At 36.9% G+C, this 16,641-nt stretch overlaps 1 protein-coding gene across 3 annotated transcripts; it reads left to right on the top strand.

Annotated features, from left to right (window-relative positions):
• The first annotated feature begins 9,487 nt into the window (after positions 1–9,487).
• Positions 9,488–15,597, top strand: LOC113271775 (kelch domain-containing protein 3-like). Of its 3 annotated transcripts, none has more exons than XM_026521688.1 (11): positions 9,488–9,859; positions 9,994–10,143; positions 10,534–10,695; positions 11,060–11,212; positions 11,376–11,528; positions 12,647–12,808; positions 12,956–13,147; positions 13,394–13,577; positions 13,711–13,876; positions 14,358–14,508; positions 15,225–15,597. In XM_026521688.1, exons 1-11 carry the CDS (start codon positions 9,658–9,660, stop codon positions 15,260–15,262), a joined length of 1,713 nt encoding a protein of 570 aa, XP_026377473.1. In that variant the 5' UTR covers positions 9,488–9,657; the 3' UTR covers positions 15,263–15,597. The 3 variants fall into 3 exon arrangements, with proteins under 3 accessions (XP_026377473.1, XP_026377471.1, XP_026377472.1); XM_026521686.1 differs by having other exon boundaries at positions 13,391–13,577; XM_026521687.1 differs by having other exon boundaries at positions 9,490–9,859; positions 13,391–13,577; positions 14,361–14,508.
• Positions 15,598–16,641: the final 1,044 nt, after the last annotated feature.

Raw genomic sequence — 16,641 nt, 5'->3', positions numbered from 1 at the left:
CCGAACCAGACCAATAAGAAAGAAACCGAACCAAACCATTTAGATTTGGATTGGTTTGGTAAAAATGTTGAAAAACCGACATTACTGGTTTGGTTTTGATTTGACCTGAAAACCGAACCAAAAACCATTTGGGAACCGATTAATTTTTAAACTTAATTTCTACCGTCGATTTAAAAGTATTAGATTCTACCCATTAATTTAGAGGATAAATAGAAACCTTAAATCTAATATTTCATTATGATACTCTCCCTCTTTCTCTTTCTCCTTCTCTCAGCCGCCTCCCTTCTCCACCCCCAACTACAGCTGCTGCTACTCGACTTTTTTCTTCCCGTCTTTCTTCTTTTTTATTTGTCAATATCTAAATTAAGATATATTATATATCTTCATTTGATCTTTAGAATTAGAGTAAGCTTTAACTATTCTTGATTTTTTTTTGTCTGTATATTTGTGTAAACCAATACTATCGGCAACTACGATTTTTTTATCTGTAAATTTGTGTATTTTTTTTTTGGTTTGACATAATTATTGGTTAACCAAAAACCACTGGGACAAACCGAAACCAATTGGAACCATTTGAAAACCGAACCAATGGTTAATGGATTGGTTTGGTTTAGATTTTTAGAAACCAATAATATTGGTTTCGGTTTTGGTTTGGTTAGAAACCGAACCAAAACCGACCATGAACAACCCTATCCGTGAGAGCAAGGTCATGTACCTTAGTGATATTGGTATTGGGTGCCCTTAGCTCAATAAGCTTTTTTTCTTTTTTGGTCATGTACCTTAGTGTTATTAGCATTGAGTGACCTTACTTTAGCAAAAAAAATAAAAAAACTTTAGCAAAAAAAAGAGTGACCTTAATTTAATAAGCTTTTTTTTTTTTTTTTTTTTGGTAAGTAAGAGCAGTTCCTCTGGAGTGAACAAACTCCAAGTTTGTTCGTTTTGTTCCCACTATGGAATGAACAAACATGAAAATGGATGTTCAAATCAACAAATCTGTTGATTTGAACATCGAGATGGACGACCCATCGCGCGCTTGAGAGAAGGACGCGGGCGTTGGAGGCACCAACGCGTGACCATGCCAAATACGCCAGCGACTTTCTCATTAACGCCCGCGACTCTTGGATTCATGCCAAGTACAATCCCTGATTATTTTACTAATTTTTAATCCTATTTTATCTCATTTCATCCTATTTTATCTCACCTAAATATTATATTTTATTTTTCATCTTTATCCTACAAAACATTTTATATTAAAAAGAAATACTATTGGGGCCCTAGAAAACCAAGTCTGTTCATTTTGAGTTTGAACATTACCATAGTAAATGCTCTAAGTTATTTCACTAAAAGAACTAAGACTAAGAATGAGTCTCCGATACAAAAAGAGTAGAGCCATCTAATCTGGGATGGTGGTAATTCTCAATATTATATTTATCTACTAAATGTTGCCTTAAGCTACAAATGGGAGGAGAGGTTTCGCACTCTACAATAGAGTCCAAGTGTCTAGCAAACTTGGATAAGATATCCGCTACTTGGTTTAGAAACAAAGTAAAATCCCAAAAATTATTACAGAGATTAGTTATTTTGCTTGCCTCATTAAGATAAGCTTTGGCACACCAAGAAATGTCTGAACTACTGGTGTGTAGGGAAAAGTAACCTACAAACTAACCTGCAAGTATACAGGGAAGTTGAAGCAAGTAATAGTAAATAGGGGTTTGTCCACAGGGACTTGGAGGATTTGCTACAGTTCTCTTTGGGGAGTTTCTAAAGTTATCTGAGTTCAAGGGAGGGTACTAAGGCTTTTGATTTCACTACCTGACCCTAGGCTAAGGAAATTGTGATGCAATGTATGTCTTGTTTTTTTCATGAAAGGTTACAAAGAAGGATAGAGAAACTAACCTAGCTAAATGACCCCTAGCATCAGCTGTCTTTCAACAGCACAACTGATCACAAGTATTTAGCTCAACTAGCTAACTGAGCTTGATGCAATCTCTCTAATGGATTAAATTCTCACACACTGACCTAGCTGCACTCCTAGCATCAGCTGTCTTCTAACAGCACAGCTGATCACAAGTGAGTAACTCAAATGGCATTTCATTAATCCTAAGGCAGCTAAAGCATTTCAAGACAATACATATACATTTACTATCCTAGCATATGATCAAGAGCTTCCTCTAAGCCCTATCAAATGAAACTAACACATAATAAAACTGAAATTAAGACAAAACAACATATGAATTGAAGTTCAAACAAAACAGGGCAAACATATGAGAAACTGGCTAGCCCAGTCCTCTTGGTGGTGCACTGGCTAGTCCAGGCATGTCCATTTTCACAACCCATGACCCCAATTTATAGTCAGTTACAATTCCCCCAAAATACCCAAATGTCAGAAATTAGGGTTTCACAAAAGGGTGAAATTGGCTTACCTAATACACTGATAACAACTCTAAATCTTCCCCCCATGCTTCTGTTGATCCAATTGCATCTACCCATGCTCTGATTTCTTCTCCAACTTCACCTATTCTACCAATTTCAAACCTAGGGTTTCTGTGAAGAAAAAGGGTTGAAATCGATAGAATATGTGTCTAGAGAGGTAGGGTAATGATGGGTTATGATTACAAGTAGCCATGATGGCTTTTGGAGGATGCGTGGTGGTGGTTGAGGCAGAGGCAGGCGGAGCTGGTGGCGGACATGGTTTCTGCAGAGGGAATGGGGAAGGAGATGGGGTGAGCTCGATTAGGTTTTGGCTAGGGGTTGTTTGGTTTGTGGGATATAGGCTTAGGTGTTTGAGTGTTGAGCGGGATCATCGAACCTTGATGTTCGGTGATGAAAGGCGTAGGATGATAACTTCTGAAACGGATCTAACGGAGAGATTGAGACAGATCGTGAGCGACCGTTGGATGCAAAAATACAACGAAACTGACGGCTCAAGATGGAGTTAGGTGCTGTAGTGTAAGGCGGAGATATCAAACTTCGATGCACAGCAAGGGAGCGACCGTTGGATTCAACTACCATCTAATCTGAAGGCTTGGAATTTCAGCGCTGTGGTGCTCGGCAGAGACTTCAGATTTTGATGCTCTATGAAGGAGCGACCGTCGGATGCTTCTGAGAACTGATCTGATGGCTGAGAACGGAGGCGCTTTTGTGTGTAGAAAATGAGGTTGTGCGCACCATTCTTCGCGGCTTCCTTGCGTAATTTCTCCCGGCTTTTCACTACTTTTCTGCTCTTTTCGCTCCGCGACTCATCCGAACTTTATTTATTACCTAAAAATGCAAAATTAATTAATAAAAATATTTATTCTTGAAAACAATGAAAATACAGAATATGGGATAAAATGTAGAATTAATGCATAAAAGATGAGTTAAAATGCCAACAAAAAGGGATAAATATATACAATATTTGGCACTCATCAACTACGACCATGAAAGAAGTTGAAAATACTTTCACAATCCCCTACTATACTGAAGTTGTGCAATTGCTTCTCTTTGGCCCACCTTGCTGCCTGCAACACTCCTACAACCTCTGCCTCTTGTGGGTCTACTCTTGCTGATTTCTCTGCTCGTCCTCCTTCACAGTTTCCTGCATCATTTCTCAAAATTAAAGTATAAGTGGTTGGTTATAACTTGAAATCCATGTACATCAACATTGATTTTCAGGGTATCTTTACTTGAAGCCTTCCATGTATGAGTTGTTTTCTTCCTTTGTACCTGTTTAAGTTTAGTAGTTTTTTTTTCTTCTAACCCAAAAATCCAAATGTCTCTGAATGTCCACAGCTAGGTTAATAGAAGGTTCAGATTTATCTTCAAAAATCCTATCACATCTTTCTTTCCAAATAAACCACGTTTTAGTAGAAGTAATTCAACATATATATCTATTTTAGGGTTAGCAGTCCATTCTTTACATAGATCCAAAATTATTTTTGAGTTATCCAATGTAAGGAGACAGGGTTAGGAGATGAGTTCCAAACTTCTATAGCGTAAGGGCAGTGAAAAAGAATATGTCCAGTTGTTTCAAGTTCTACTTTACATAAAGTACAATCAGGAATAACATCTTTAACCTTACCAAAAAAATTTAACATTAGCGGATATTGAATTTTGTAAGCATTTCCATAAAAAGAGCTTGATTCTCCCTGATATGTTTAGGCTCCATAGAGATTTCCAGAATGACTGGCATATATAAGCTAACAATGTCGAGTCCGGTTTCATTCAACTTATTGTACATTGATATAACTGTGAGGTCCCCTGATCTAGTTCCAACGGATTTGGTCTTTTCTAAGAGTTTGGTCTTTATCCTTAAATAGGTTTATCTGACTAATTTTAAGAACAATATCAGCTGGCAAGATAGATCTGAGTAATGGAAGATCCCATGAGCAAGTTTCTAGGTTTATCAAGTCAGAGAACCAAACTAGGTGACTGTTGTTAGTGTTACTAAAGTTGCTAATAGTATCTTCTAGCCCTGGTATCTATTTATCATTCCAAATATTAATGTTCTAACCATTGTCTACTTCCCATATACTGTATTTTTGTACAAGTTCCAAATGCCTAATACAGTTCCAATTCCAAAAGCTCTTTGTTGAGTGTTTAGTTTTAAATAAAAATTTATTTCCAAAATATTTTGTTCCCATTGATTTTGCCCACTGGGAATTAGGTTTCTTAATCAATCTCCACGTCACTTTTGCTAACATTTCTAGGTCAAACTTGCCCGCATCCCATAATTCAATAAGCTACTTGGTAGTCAAGACTATTTAATTTTTTTTGATAAGAACCATGAGTAGTTAATGAGCGGCAGTTAGTATTTTCCTTTTGATCAGTAGGTTTCAGACATGTATCAAACAATGAGATGGCTTTATTGAGATAGGATTTCACTTGCCTTAAATTTGTAAGAACACTATTTTATTGCGGCTATGATTAATGAAGAGAAAACCAGAGAGTATTTGTTCCCAAAATTGGCTAGTTATCTTAACTAGAAGGCTCAGATTGTGAGGTCTGATATTTATGTGTTGATTGCAGTTAGAACATAACAATTGGTATCTTGGGACGTTCTTTTCCCGTTTCATCATGGGAGGGAGTGGAAATCCAACTTATAAGGAATTACAGGATAAGTATGATGCACAACAACAACAACTCGTATCGATTCAGTCTGAGATACGTTCAGTAAAGGAGACAATGATGACCAAGGAGGATGTTAAAACCCATATGGAGTCCTTTGTAGAAAAAAATCCCACAGAACCCATCAAATTGGAGATTCAGGAAGAACAGAGACTTCTAATAACAGATTCAACAATGAAGTTGATGGCCCTGTCTTTGGATTACACACATGGGGTCGATAAGTTCATCCTGAACATCGTCTTCCAAAAATTGATTTCCCACGTTTTGATAGAAACAATCCAAGAGGTTGGATCCATAAGTACAATCATTACTTTTAGCTTCACAACATCAGAACAGAGACTTAGAAACTGAAGATCGTGTCTATAAATTTAGATGGTAAGGCTGAAAAATAGCTTCAAAACATTCAATTTTTCTGTCAAATTATCTCTTGGTTTGAATTAACTGAACATGCTTGTCTCAGATTTGAAAATTCAGCTAATGAGAAAGTTTTTGGTAATTTTAATAATTTGGTCAATAAAACAATTGTTGATGAATTTTTTGAAGAGTTTGAATATGCAAAAACATTTTTACTTAGGATATACCCTGATTTACCTGAGAAGTATTTTGTGAAGAGTTTTATTGGTGCTCTTAAAGAGAATATTCAACATTTTGTTCTCATGTTTCACCCAACTGCTCTCCTGAGAGCTTTTTCCTTGGCTATAATTCAATAGAAAATATCTTGGCTCAACAAAAACATTACAAACCACTTACAAAACCTTCTCAAATATATTTTAACTCATCATCCAAAACATTCACTCCTATACAACTCCCTACCAAACCCAACCCCACCCAACCATCTCACTTCAAACCACCACCAATCCCACTACCTAAACCCAACAAATCTTATACTCCTCCTATTATAAAACTTACTCCTGATCAAGTTAGAAAGATAAGAGAACATGGTCTTTGTTATAATTGTGCAGTAGAACCCACGGCTCAAATGTTGGTCACTGTGGCTAATAGGGAGAAAACTGTCAGCTATGGAATTTTTTTTAAGCTTGAATGAAGTATGCAGGGATAAACATTTTATTTCCACTAAGACTTCTACCACTTGGTGGTTGTGACATGGTGCTGGGAGCATATTGGCTCATAAAACTAGGTGATGTTATTTTCAATTTTTCTAAGTTAACAATTTCTTTTAAGCATTAAGGAAAGAAAATCGCCCTTAATGGTTGTCACGAGAAGTCTTCTCTGTCATTGTGAGTGGCAATCCAGTTAAGTCATTCTTCAGTAAACACACTCAGGCCTCTTTAGCCATGATTTTCTATCTCAACCACTAATCCAATACCACCTCAAGTATACTCTCTCTTACAAAAATTTCAGGATGTTTTCTCAGAATCCACTCAACTTCCACCTCAAAGGAGTTTGGACCATATTATACCACGTAAACCGAACTCTGAACTACCTAATCTCAGGCCTTATAAATGACTTTATGTTCAAAAAAATTTGGTGGAAGACTTGATCAAAGACATGTAACTTTTGGTATTATACAACCTAGCCACAGTCCTTTTGCTGCTCCTATCCTTCTGGTCAAGAAGAAGAACAACACTTGGAGATTTTGTGTAGACTATAAGAGACTGAACAACATTACAATAAAGGATAAATTTCCAATTCCTGTCATGTATGAGATTACTTGATGAAATAAAAGGCTCTATGTGGTTTTCTAAAATAGGTTTAAGGTATGGTTACCATCTGTCTGAGGGTGAAAACAGTTTCTGCTGATTTTGGTAATTTCCAGTGTGTGGGTGAGAAACGAGTCTAAACCCTAAACAATGTACTGCAAGGGAGTACTTTGATTCGAGAGATCAATCTGTACAAATCCGGACTAAACCAAGAAATTGTCGTTCCAGACTTGCTTCGGTCACAAAGTGAAGGAGAAGGGTTGGTCTAGGGAGGGAAGCGAAGAGAGTGTTGAGAGCAGAATAGTTGATTCGGGAAGAGTAGTTGTTTGACGACTTGTATCAGAAAGTGGAAAGCTAACAGATGGGAAAGCTAACAAGTGATTTCTGAGTGTTGTATTCTCCTGACCAAAAACTTGTCCTTTGGTGGAAATAGGTGAGACCTATTTATACAAGTCGCAACAAAAACGTACCCTGGTCTCGTAAGAAGTGGAAACAGTTGAGTAAATGGAAGAAAGTGGTAACAGGTAACGCCTGGAATTTATGTTTCCATAATGAAGGAAACGTTTCAACATTACTTCCTGTATTTACTAACCGCCTCACTCTTATGACACTTTCTTGTAACGGGCGTAGTGTACGCCGCACGTTGTAAACCGCCAGACCAATACCCTGATGAGCATCCCCCAGTTTGTGACATGTTTTGATGTCTCGAGTGTCTTCGTGGAAAACGTGTAGCATGTTTTTATTGTTTGGCAAGTTAAGATTGAGAGGCTTGCCGTTTCGGTGGTAACTTTCAACGGCCGAGATTTCGCATCTTGAGAGGAAGGTTAGCCGTTGATTGTGGTTATCTTCCGTTGGTAGCCAGTGGTGTGGCCACGGTGCTGGCATGGCTGGCGCATGCTCTTGGCATGGATAATTAGGGTTTGGTGTCGTGACCAAAGAATTGGCATGGCTAAGTATGTTCCGTGGCCAAAGACTTGGAAGCGTAGCCAAAGGTTGCCACAAGTCGTTTGGTGGAAAGTTTGTACGGTTAAGATCTGCATCTCAGGAGGAAGGATAGTCGTTGATTGTTGCAACCTTCCGTTTGGCAGCCAGTGGCATGGAGGCATGGCCGGCATGGCTTTGGAACCGTGGCCAGGAGTTGGCACCGTAGCCAAACAATAGATATAAAATCAAGGTGTTTTAGACAACTATTACTTGTGTTGTGGCTTCTTCAACCTGACTTTAAGTTTCAAGCTTTTCAAGATTCTTGCTACCTTTTCATCTTTTTGCTCCTTCATAGCATCAGTTAACATTCTTGGTTCTTCAAAAAAGTTAGGATATTGACATTGCAAATACCTAAGCTTTTCTAGTTGCAATTCAGTGACCATTATGTTAGATGAACAACCAACTTGTGGATATTTTTAATACATCCAAGGACATTGCATCAGACTATGGTCATCCATGAAACATAATGGAAAATCCTCTTTTGCTTCCACACATACAATTTGTTTTCCTTTGCTTTTAGAAAACATGGTGTTGGTTGAGAATGTTTGTGGCAGTGTTTGGAAAATATTTGTTACAATGTATTATTTTGTATGACCCTTATAATAAAGCCGTTATCTCGGTTCACATTGAGCCGATCGGCCTTGGTTGAGCCGACAACGGCTAGTCTCATCCAACGTCTACTATTCCATTCCCTATAAAATTCAAACAATTTCAACTCCAAAACCACATCTTATCTATCTTAATATTTCATTCTCAAACTTTTGTGCTAAAAGTTGTCCAAAAAAAAATTGACTTCTAGAATTTGTGGTCCTAAATTTACTAAAGAAGAGGATCTAGATATATGCAAAGCCTATGTTATTTATAGGGTAGAAAATATCATACGCGATCAAGACATGTCCAGCGCGTTTTTTGGCAGAACATTTTTATAATGTTCATCTCAGAAACGAGAAACCCCGGAAACCGTGATGCTCTTGGTTTGTATCTTCATTTTCATTCAATTAATCACGTTATTCCTTGATCATGTATGTGAAATTGATCAAGAAAAATTCATAGGTATCACTGAAACTGAAGTAATTCAAATAGCTCTGGATAATTGGAGGAAACTCACGACAAACCTTTTCCTTACGAAGCTTGTTTCAATATTCTTAAAAATGGTCCATTTCAATCACATATGCACTGCACCCGAAGGGATGTCCCTATCTTTATTATGGAAGAAGATGTTACTCTTGTTCGATGTTGGATACATAATATAACGAGAAGCATGAACAATGACCATTTATGGGGAAGAGTGTTGCAAAGGTTTGTGGCAATGCAAAATGAATATATAAGATACAACAAGTGCCTAGAACTAAAATTTGCATTCACCGGTACAGTTTCAAACATTATACAAATTTTTATGGATAGTTCAACGTGATAACTCTTGTTTGTCCAACGAAGAACTGGTAAGTATCCTAATACGTTTGTCCTCATTGAACAGCTGAATTATAGTTTAATTAAAATCATATTAACTAACTTGTTGTTCGTCTGTTTTTCAAAAAAACAATGGCTCAAGCCAAATTTATAGAATAAAACGGAAGAGACAGGCATATCTCTAAATTAGTCGCTCATTAAACTTTTTTCGTTTATGCAAAAAAAAAAAAAAAAAAAAAAAAAAAAGATTTTAATTTGAAACCACCTCCTCGTATGTTACAACGGGTTGAATAAGTAGTCATTGTTAAAAAAAAAAAAGCGATTCTCTTAAACACCCTCCTCCTCCTCTCTCTCTCTCTCATAATGTAAATTGAAAAAACCAACATTACTTTACCCCTAAAAGAAAACCCAAATCTGATTTTTGTCTTGATTTTATTAGCAGTAGAAACTTGATATCAAAACACCCTTTTCCTGATTTTTGTTCAAAAAAACAAAAATGAGGTGGGAAAAGTTACAGTTGAGCAATAGATTCCCAGCAGAAACCAGTGTTGCTGTTGATGGTAGGAAATCAGGTCCAGGTCCTGGTAAAAGATGGGGTCATACATGCAACTCCATTAGAGGTGGGAGATTTCTGGTTGTTTTTGGGGGTTATGGAATGGATAACTGCCAGACTAATGATGTTCACATCTTCGATACAGGTTCGTATTTAGGTTTTATTTCAATCTTCCTTTGTCTATTTAGGGTTTCTTTTTGTACATTTCGTTTTTAGGTTTTCATTTCGTTGATTTTATCAGTCATTTGGTTGATTTTGTTAACTCTGAAATGTTTGCAGTTAAACAGACATGGAGTAAGCCAGTGGTGAAGGGGAATCTACCTTCTCCAAGGGACAGTCATAGTTGTACCGCTGTGGGAGACAATCTCTTCATTTTTGGGGGTACAGATGGGAAAGTTCCACTAAGAGATTTGCATATTTTCGAAACTTGTAAGACCCCTTCACTTACATTTAATCTTAGAGCTGTTTCCTTTTCGAGTTATATAGTACATACATGCAATATACTTCATTCATGTGTGTGTTATAGAGGAATAAACTAACTAACTCATTTTATCTCCGAACGAAAAAAAGAAAAAGAGAGGTGAAATAACTTCTATTGAGTTGCATTAGATATGAAATGTCATTTTTCCTTCGAAAAAGAAAAAGAGAGTTGAATTAACTTCTATTGAGTTGCAGTAGAAATGAAATGTTTGTTTCAAATGTTCACATGCTTTTGGTCCTGAAGTTTGAAAAACATCCCATCTCTGTCATACTTTTTCTTTTCTTATCAAATTCGTTAATGTAACTATAGATTGGTAAACTATTTTGTCTCTGTAATAGCCACCAGTACTTGGATTACTCCGAGTTTACGAGGTGAAGGACCAGAGCCACGTGAAGGGCATAGTGCTGCACTAGTGGGCAAACGACTTTTTATATTTGGGGGATGTGGAAAAGATAATTCATCTGAAGTTTACTATAATGATCTCTACATACTGGATACTGGTAAGTTCTTTGTTTATGGAGATGCTCTAAGACTAAAGCATGAAGATATGATGAATGCCTTCTGTGAGTTTATTTGTCTCTTGGTACGTGTCACCTGATTACCTGGACCATGGGTAAGTGGATTATGGATGAAATGATGTGACGCGTAGGTCCTTTTTTGCGACCCTTTATTGCTGAGGTTCTTTCTTTTTCGGCTTTAGTTATTTCTACACCAAAATTTGTATGTTACAGGCTTAACACAGTGTGCAAGTTTTACTGAAATTTGTTATCATCTTTCCACATTAGAGCTGTGTGCTAAGTTGGATGGTATTAGGAGGATAGCTAGAAATATTATTAAACTCCTTTTCCTTCCTGACTTTTGCAGAGACTTTAGTATGGAGACGTGCTGTAACGTCTGGAACACCACCGTCTGCACGAGATAGTCACACTTGTTCAGCATGGAAGCACAAAATTGTAGTCATCGGTGGTGAAGATGCGTCAGATTATTATTTGTCTGATGTTCATATTCTCGATACAGGTCACTGATTTACATTAACGGCGCTTGGCACTCTAAATAGTGATGATGCATTTTCATATGATTTTCTCTTACTTGGATTTTTGACCCATAATATAATATGGTTCATAAGTTTGATCTGTTTCAGTTTCATTCTTCTCAAGCTTTTTCTTATTGTTTTCAACAGATAGTCTTATATGGAAGGAGTTAAGCAATGCGTGCTGGATACTACCTGCACGTGCAGGCCATTCTACTGTTGCTCTGGGGAAACACTTGTTTATCTTTGGTGGATTTACAGATGACCGAAATCTTTACGATGATCTTCATGTGCTAAATTTGGGTATGTAGAAATTTATCATTACTTTTTGTTAGCCTTTTCATTCCTTTAGAGAGGGAGTTGGATATTACCTTTTATCAAACATTTAGCATTTTGAGAAACTTTTTATGATGAAATTATGTCTTCTTTCATTTTCAAAAGACAAAAGTTATAGAACCAGCTTATTACACTTGTTGGAGAAGCTTGATTTGAGGGGTCTTTGTGATAAATTTCTGGAATCTAGTCAATATGAGGAACACAAGCTGAAAGACTCTGTAGAAGATAGTGCACTGACTATAATCCAATTTGTCTGAAAAACATGGCAGTCTTGAGAAGATTCCGTGGTAAATTAGTGAAACTTACTGGGAAACTAGGGTTATAAAGAGAAACCTGGTGCAAGTGTTTTGCTACATTTTTTTTTTCAAAATAGTCCTTGTTACAATTTTTCAAGTCACCTTGTCAGTCCGTCCATTTAGTTCCTTGTAATGGAAGAAAATTTTCATTGAATTTGAGATTGTAGAAGCTAAACTTGACGACATATTAATGTAGGACAGGTTTCTTGCCTTGGTTATGTCAAATACAACAATCATGTAAACAATAAAATATATACTACAGCAGTAAAGTCCAGGTCCGGTCCTAACTTATTTACATCTTCCCAATCAATAATAATTACTGTACTTTCAGTTTGATCTGTTTTAATCATCTTCAGCTTTACGCAGATTTTTTGTCACATGGTAAATTGTAGGTCATGAGGCAGATCTTGGTTTCTAAACAAATTTGAATTTCCAGGTCACGGGGTTAATTTTAGGTCAGGTGGCAGTTTTAGGGTCACGGGGGCATACTTTTGTCCATGAGTCAGATTTGGATCACAAGCAATTTGGGTCACGAAGAATTTGTTTGGAATTTTGCAGCTCTTATTTGTCTGTACAAGTCTATAAGAGGAGCGTGCTGAATGTTTTCCCATTTGAGATTCTTTTGTTTTGTTAGAGGGGTTGGGAAGTTGGATTGCTTAATCTGGATTTAATGTATCTAACATGTGAACAACCAGTTATTCATATTTATTATTTCAAACAGTACTTTTTGTTTCTCTGGACATGCTTCTGGACTTTTGAACCTAATGTACGTGTTTTGTGTATAAGCAGAGAGTGGAAATTGGACCAAGTTAGTAGCTAGTGGTGAAGGGCCTTCTGCCAGGTTTTCTGTTGCCGGGGATTGTCTGGATATCCGAAAGGGTGTTCTTGTTTTCATCGGTGGTTGCAATGAGCATCTCGAGGCACTGGATGACATGTACTATTTGCATACAGGTTTAGCTATTTCCTTCTGGCGCTTCGTGGTTCTATGATTTGAATCTATTTTATTCCTTTTTGGCGCTTTAATTTTGGTTATACCCTTTGAATTAATGACATCTGTAACATGTGCTCTATTGCGGTTTCTTAATGGTAATATTATAGAATTGTCGGTGGAGAACGAGCAAGATGATCAGAGGCAAGAAAAATTATCTCTCAAAAAGGAATTGAAGAGAAAGTGCCAAGAACAATGTTTTCCGACTGGCTTACAGATAAACGACAAAGAGACACGCAAACAGGTGACACTTCCTAAAATGTCTCGAACCATGCCGTTGCCATATTATGGTCAAGCAGCAGGTGAGAATCAATTCCACCATTAATTCGATATCGTCTTTACCATTCTCTATGTATCTTCTGTTCCTTTTAACCGATTGATTATATGATTGGGTCGAAAGTTACTGTTGGACTATTCGGAAGTGGGGTTAGGATGCCTTCAGAAAATAGTTATCTTTAAAGCTGAAAGAAAGTACAAGTTCTTACAAATCTGGATAAAAGTAAATGACACGAATAAACTTGTTAATGAGTTTCATCGACTTGCAGCAGAGCAGAACAACTCGACAATGATTGAATTTAAGCCTTGTAATGATAAGATGTTTGAAGCCAAGGTCACTGAAGCTTTTCGCTATGGATATACAATTGAAACCAACATCAATGGAAAACCTCTACGAGGGGTTCTCTTCTCCTACAAACAAGGTTTTGCAGATTCAGCTAATAGTAACCTGAGTGGGTAAGAATATACCTTGCTTTTGTTCATATCTTGTATTTATGGATTTTGGCTTATTTTTCCTGCTTATATATGTATATACAAATGTATATAAACTACCTTTTTTGACATTAACTCATCCTGCGTCATTACAAAGGATGGCTGAGGAGGCTCGTGTGGAGAATGGATGTCAACCGAAGTTAAAAACAACTGGTGATAATTCTCATGGGAAGAAGTCTACATCTCAAGATTCCCTGACAGAAACTGATATTGCTTCTGAATCCAACAATTCAAATCCCCCTGGTGCTCCTCCACCCCGTAAGGTTAGTTGCATGATGCTTATCTTTTAAGTTCCACCATGTTTGCAGCAACTTATTTTCGACAACTGTATTGTGGTCCAAGGGAACCGATCAGTATGAGCCTAGGCTGAGGCTGTTGACTTATCGTTGTGTTTCATTTTGGAGTCTGGATTTATGGATGGGTGTTCGGTTTTTGATCTACCATAGGTTGTTATCACTTATCACTATAATTTGAGCAAATAACCTTAGAAGATCTTTACATGAGTCCCAAAGGTAGCGTTGACATGAGGAACACACGGTGTTTGAGATGGAATTTGCTTTGTAGGATCAGTACCGATTTTTTTTTTATCACATTTATCACATAAATGGTTGATAAGAAGGAAAAAAACATATGGAAAAAAAAAGTGGTTGCTATTCAACTGTTGGTTGCTAGTTGGATTCACTCCAATACTCCATTGCTATATTGATCCTTATATCTTATTTGTTATTTGATGTCTTTCTCTAGCAGATAAATGAAACTTCAGGAATGTCAACAGACTCCGTCCCAGATTCAAAGGATAATGGGACACATGAGCCATCCACTTCAAGCAGAGAAGTTCCTACCGAGGATATGTCTGCTGCAGCCAAATACTCCGTTGCTCCGTCTCCGAATCAAGGTTTGAGCTACTACTCCTTAGAATTTTCGTAAATGCTTCTCCTCACCCAGATTCTAAATGTTTACCAGTATAAGAGCATTGATGTTGCAATATGCATTTCAGATGATGAGCATTTATAGGAGTGAGTTAAAAATTCCCACGTTAATTAGGAGTGAGTTAAACGAGGGAAGATGAGGTGAACGAGGAAATTGTATTCTCGCACGGGATATCCAAAAGAGCCTTTGTAGGAGCGAGTTAAAGATTCCCTCGTCAATTAGGAGTGAGTTAAAGACTCCCCTGTTTATTAGGAATTTAGGAGTGAGTTAAACAAGGGAAGATGAGGTGAATGAGGAAATTGTATTCTCAAATGGGATTCCAAAAGAGTCTTTTCTTGAAAGTAATTGCATGAAGGACCCATGTTTGTTAGCCTTGTAGGTTTGGAATTTGGTAAAGGATCTGTATCAAGTGCTTTCGTTAACATATAGAAACACTGTTGTCATTGGCTGCCTTTTTCTTCTAGTAATAGTCTAAAACTGCACCTATCCTTGAGTGCATCGCCAATTCCCCTAGACAATTGACTCTAATTTTTGTTTTTGTCTATATTGTGCTATTCTTTGCTCGCATCAAAATTGGTGATCTGAACCTAGTGTTTTCTATTTTAATGATTATCAATACAAATTGCTTGTTTGTTCATGTATCTTCATTAAAAGCTAATAGTTGCTGTTATCTCATTGCAGGACCAGTTGGCCCAATTTCTGACATAAAAAAGACATGACTTTGACTAGCAGCGTTCTTCTTTTCAGTATCAACAAACATCAAACAGAGATGGGTGATGCATCAGTTTAGCTACTAATTAATGGCCTTCAGAAGACTGGCAGCGATATTAGGATTTTTTTTCTTCTCAGTATCCAAGTCACTTCTGTTAGACTTTTTTTATGGTTTGCGCAACAAATCTTGTTTAGTCTGAACTAATACATGTTTAGTGAAAAGAAGAAGAAAAGAAATACATGTTTAGTGTAAGCTAATTTATGTTTTTGTTTAAAGCCAGTTTATGATTTAATGGCTTGTTTTTAAGGTTAATACTAGATAGGGTTGGAAACTAGCATGACATGCCAAGTAGTTTGAGCTGTCCAGTATAGCCATGAGGTGTCATTCCAACTAATGATGGAAAGGTTGGAGAGACGTCCGGAAAGTATGACTAAGATCTCTTCTAGCTTCACTTGTTTTTAAAGGAAAATCTGTTTTCACTTTTCATCCATCAATTAAGGTGAGGAAATAGAATTTCATAATCAACATACTTTATGCTTATACATGATTATGATTCATTAGCCCTAGTTTAAACACACTTAGATGGATTAATTAGAAAATCATTATATGTAAACAATGATCACCCAAGAGTGGTTTCATAGTTGGTAAAGTTTAAATTTTTTTCAGTAATTTTTTCTAGCATCCAGGTACCACAAATATTGCAAGTGTGACACACTAGCATAGAACTACTGAGGATCAGAGCCCGAGGGATAAAAAGTCAAAATGAAATGTTGCGAGCTCTATTCAAATTAGTTGACTTACAGAGACATGAAAACCCTCTGGTAAGCGAGAGAATTTTTTTGAAAGAGACCAAGAGGGACAGGGGGGCTCCAAGCTGTAGCACTAGGGGCAACTTAGTTTTCAAAGTATACTCCCTTTTGTAAAGTTTGAAACATCCAAATCGTCAACTAGTTTATTTTTGAATTGAATTTATTGATAAATGTTAATGTGTTGATCAAATCTCAAAGTCCATTCAGATCACAAATTTTGATAGCGCCTTTGGATACACATTCGAAAGTAACTTTTTGATTTCTATAAGTTAAAAAGCAAAAAATCAGTTTGGGTGTGGAATTTCAGAATGACTTCTAGAAGCAGAAAAATCGACTTTCTGTGAAGCAAAAAATCTGGACTTCTGACTTCTGCTTCTGGAGAGGCACTTCTGACTTCTACTTCTGCATCCAAACAGGCTATGATGCGAGCAAAGAATACACATCCAGAAGTAACTTAAAAAGCAAGAAGTCAGTTTGGGTGTAGAATTTCAGAACGACTTCTAGAAGCAGAAAAGTCGACTTTTTGTGAAGCAAAAAATCTGAACTTCTACTTCTGGAGAAGCCGAATTGTATCCAA

The sequence above is a fragment of the Papaver somniferum genome, chromosome 4 (genome assembly GCF_003573695.1).
Source record: "Papaver somniferum cultivar HN1 chromosome 4, ASM357369v1, whole genome shotgun sequence".
Lineage (NCBI taxonomy): Eukaryota > Viridiplantae > Streptophyta > Magnoliopsida > Ranunculales > Papaveraceae > Papaver > Papaver somniferum.
Note: the sequence above shows the minus strand (reverse complement) of the source record. Positions and strands in the feature narration are given on the sequence as shown.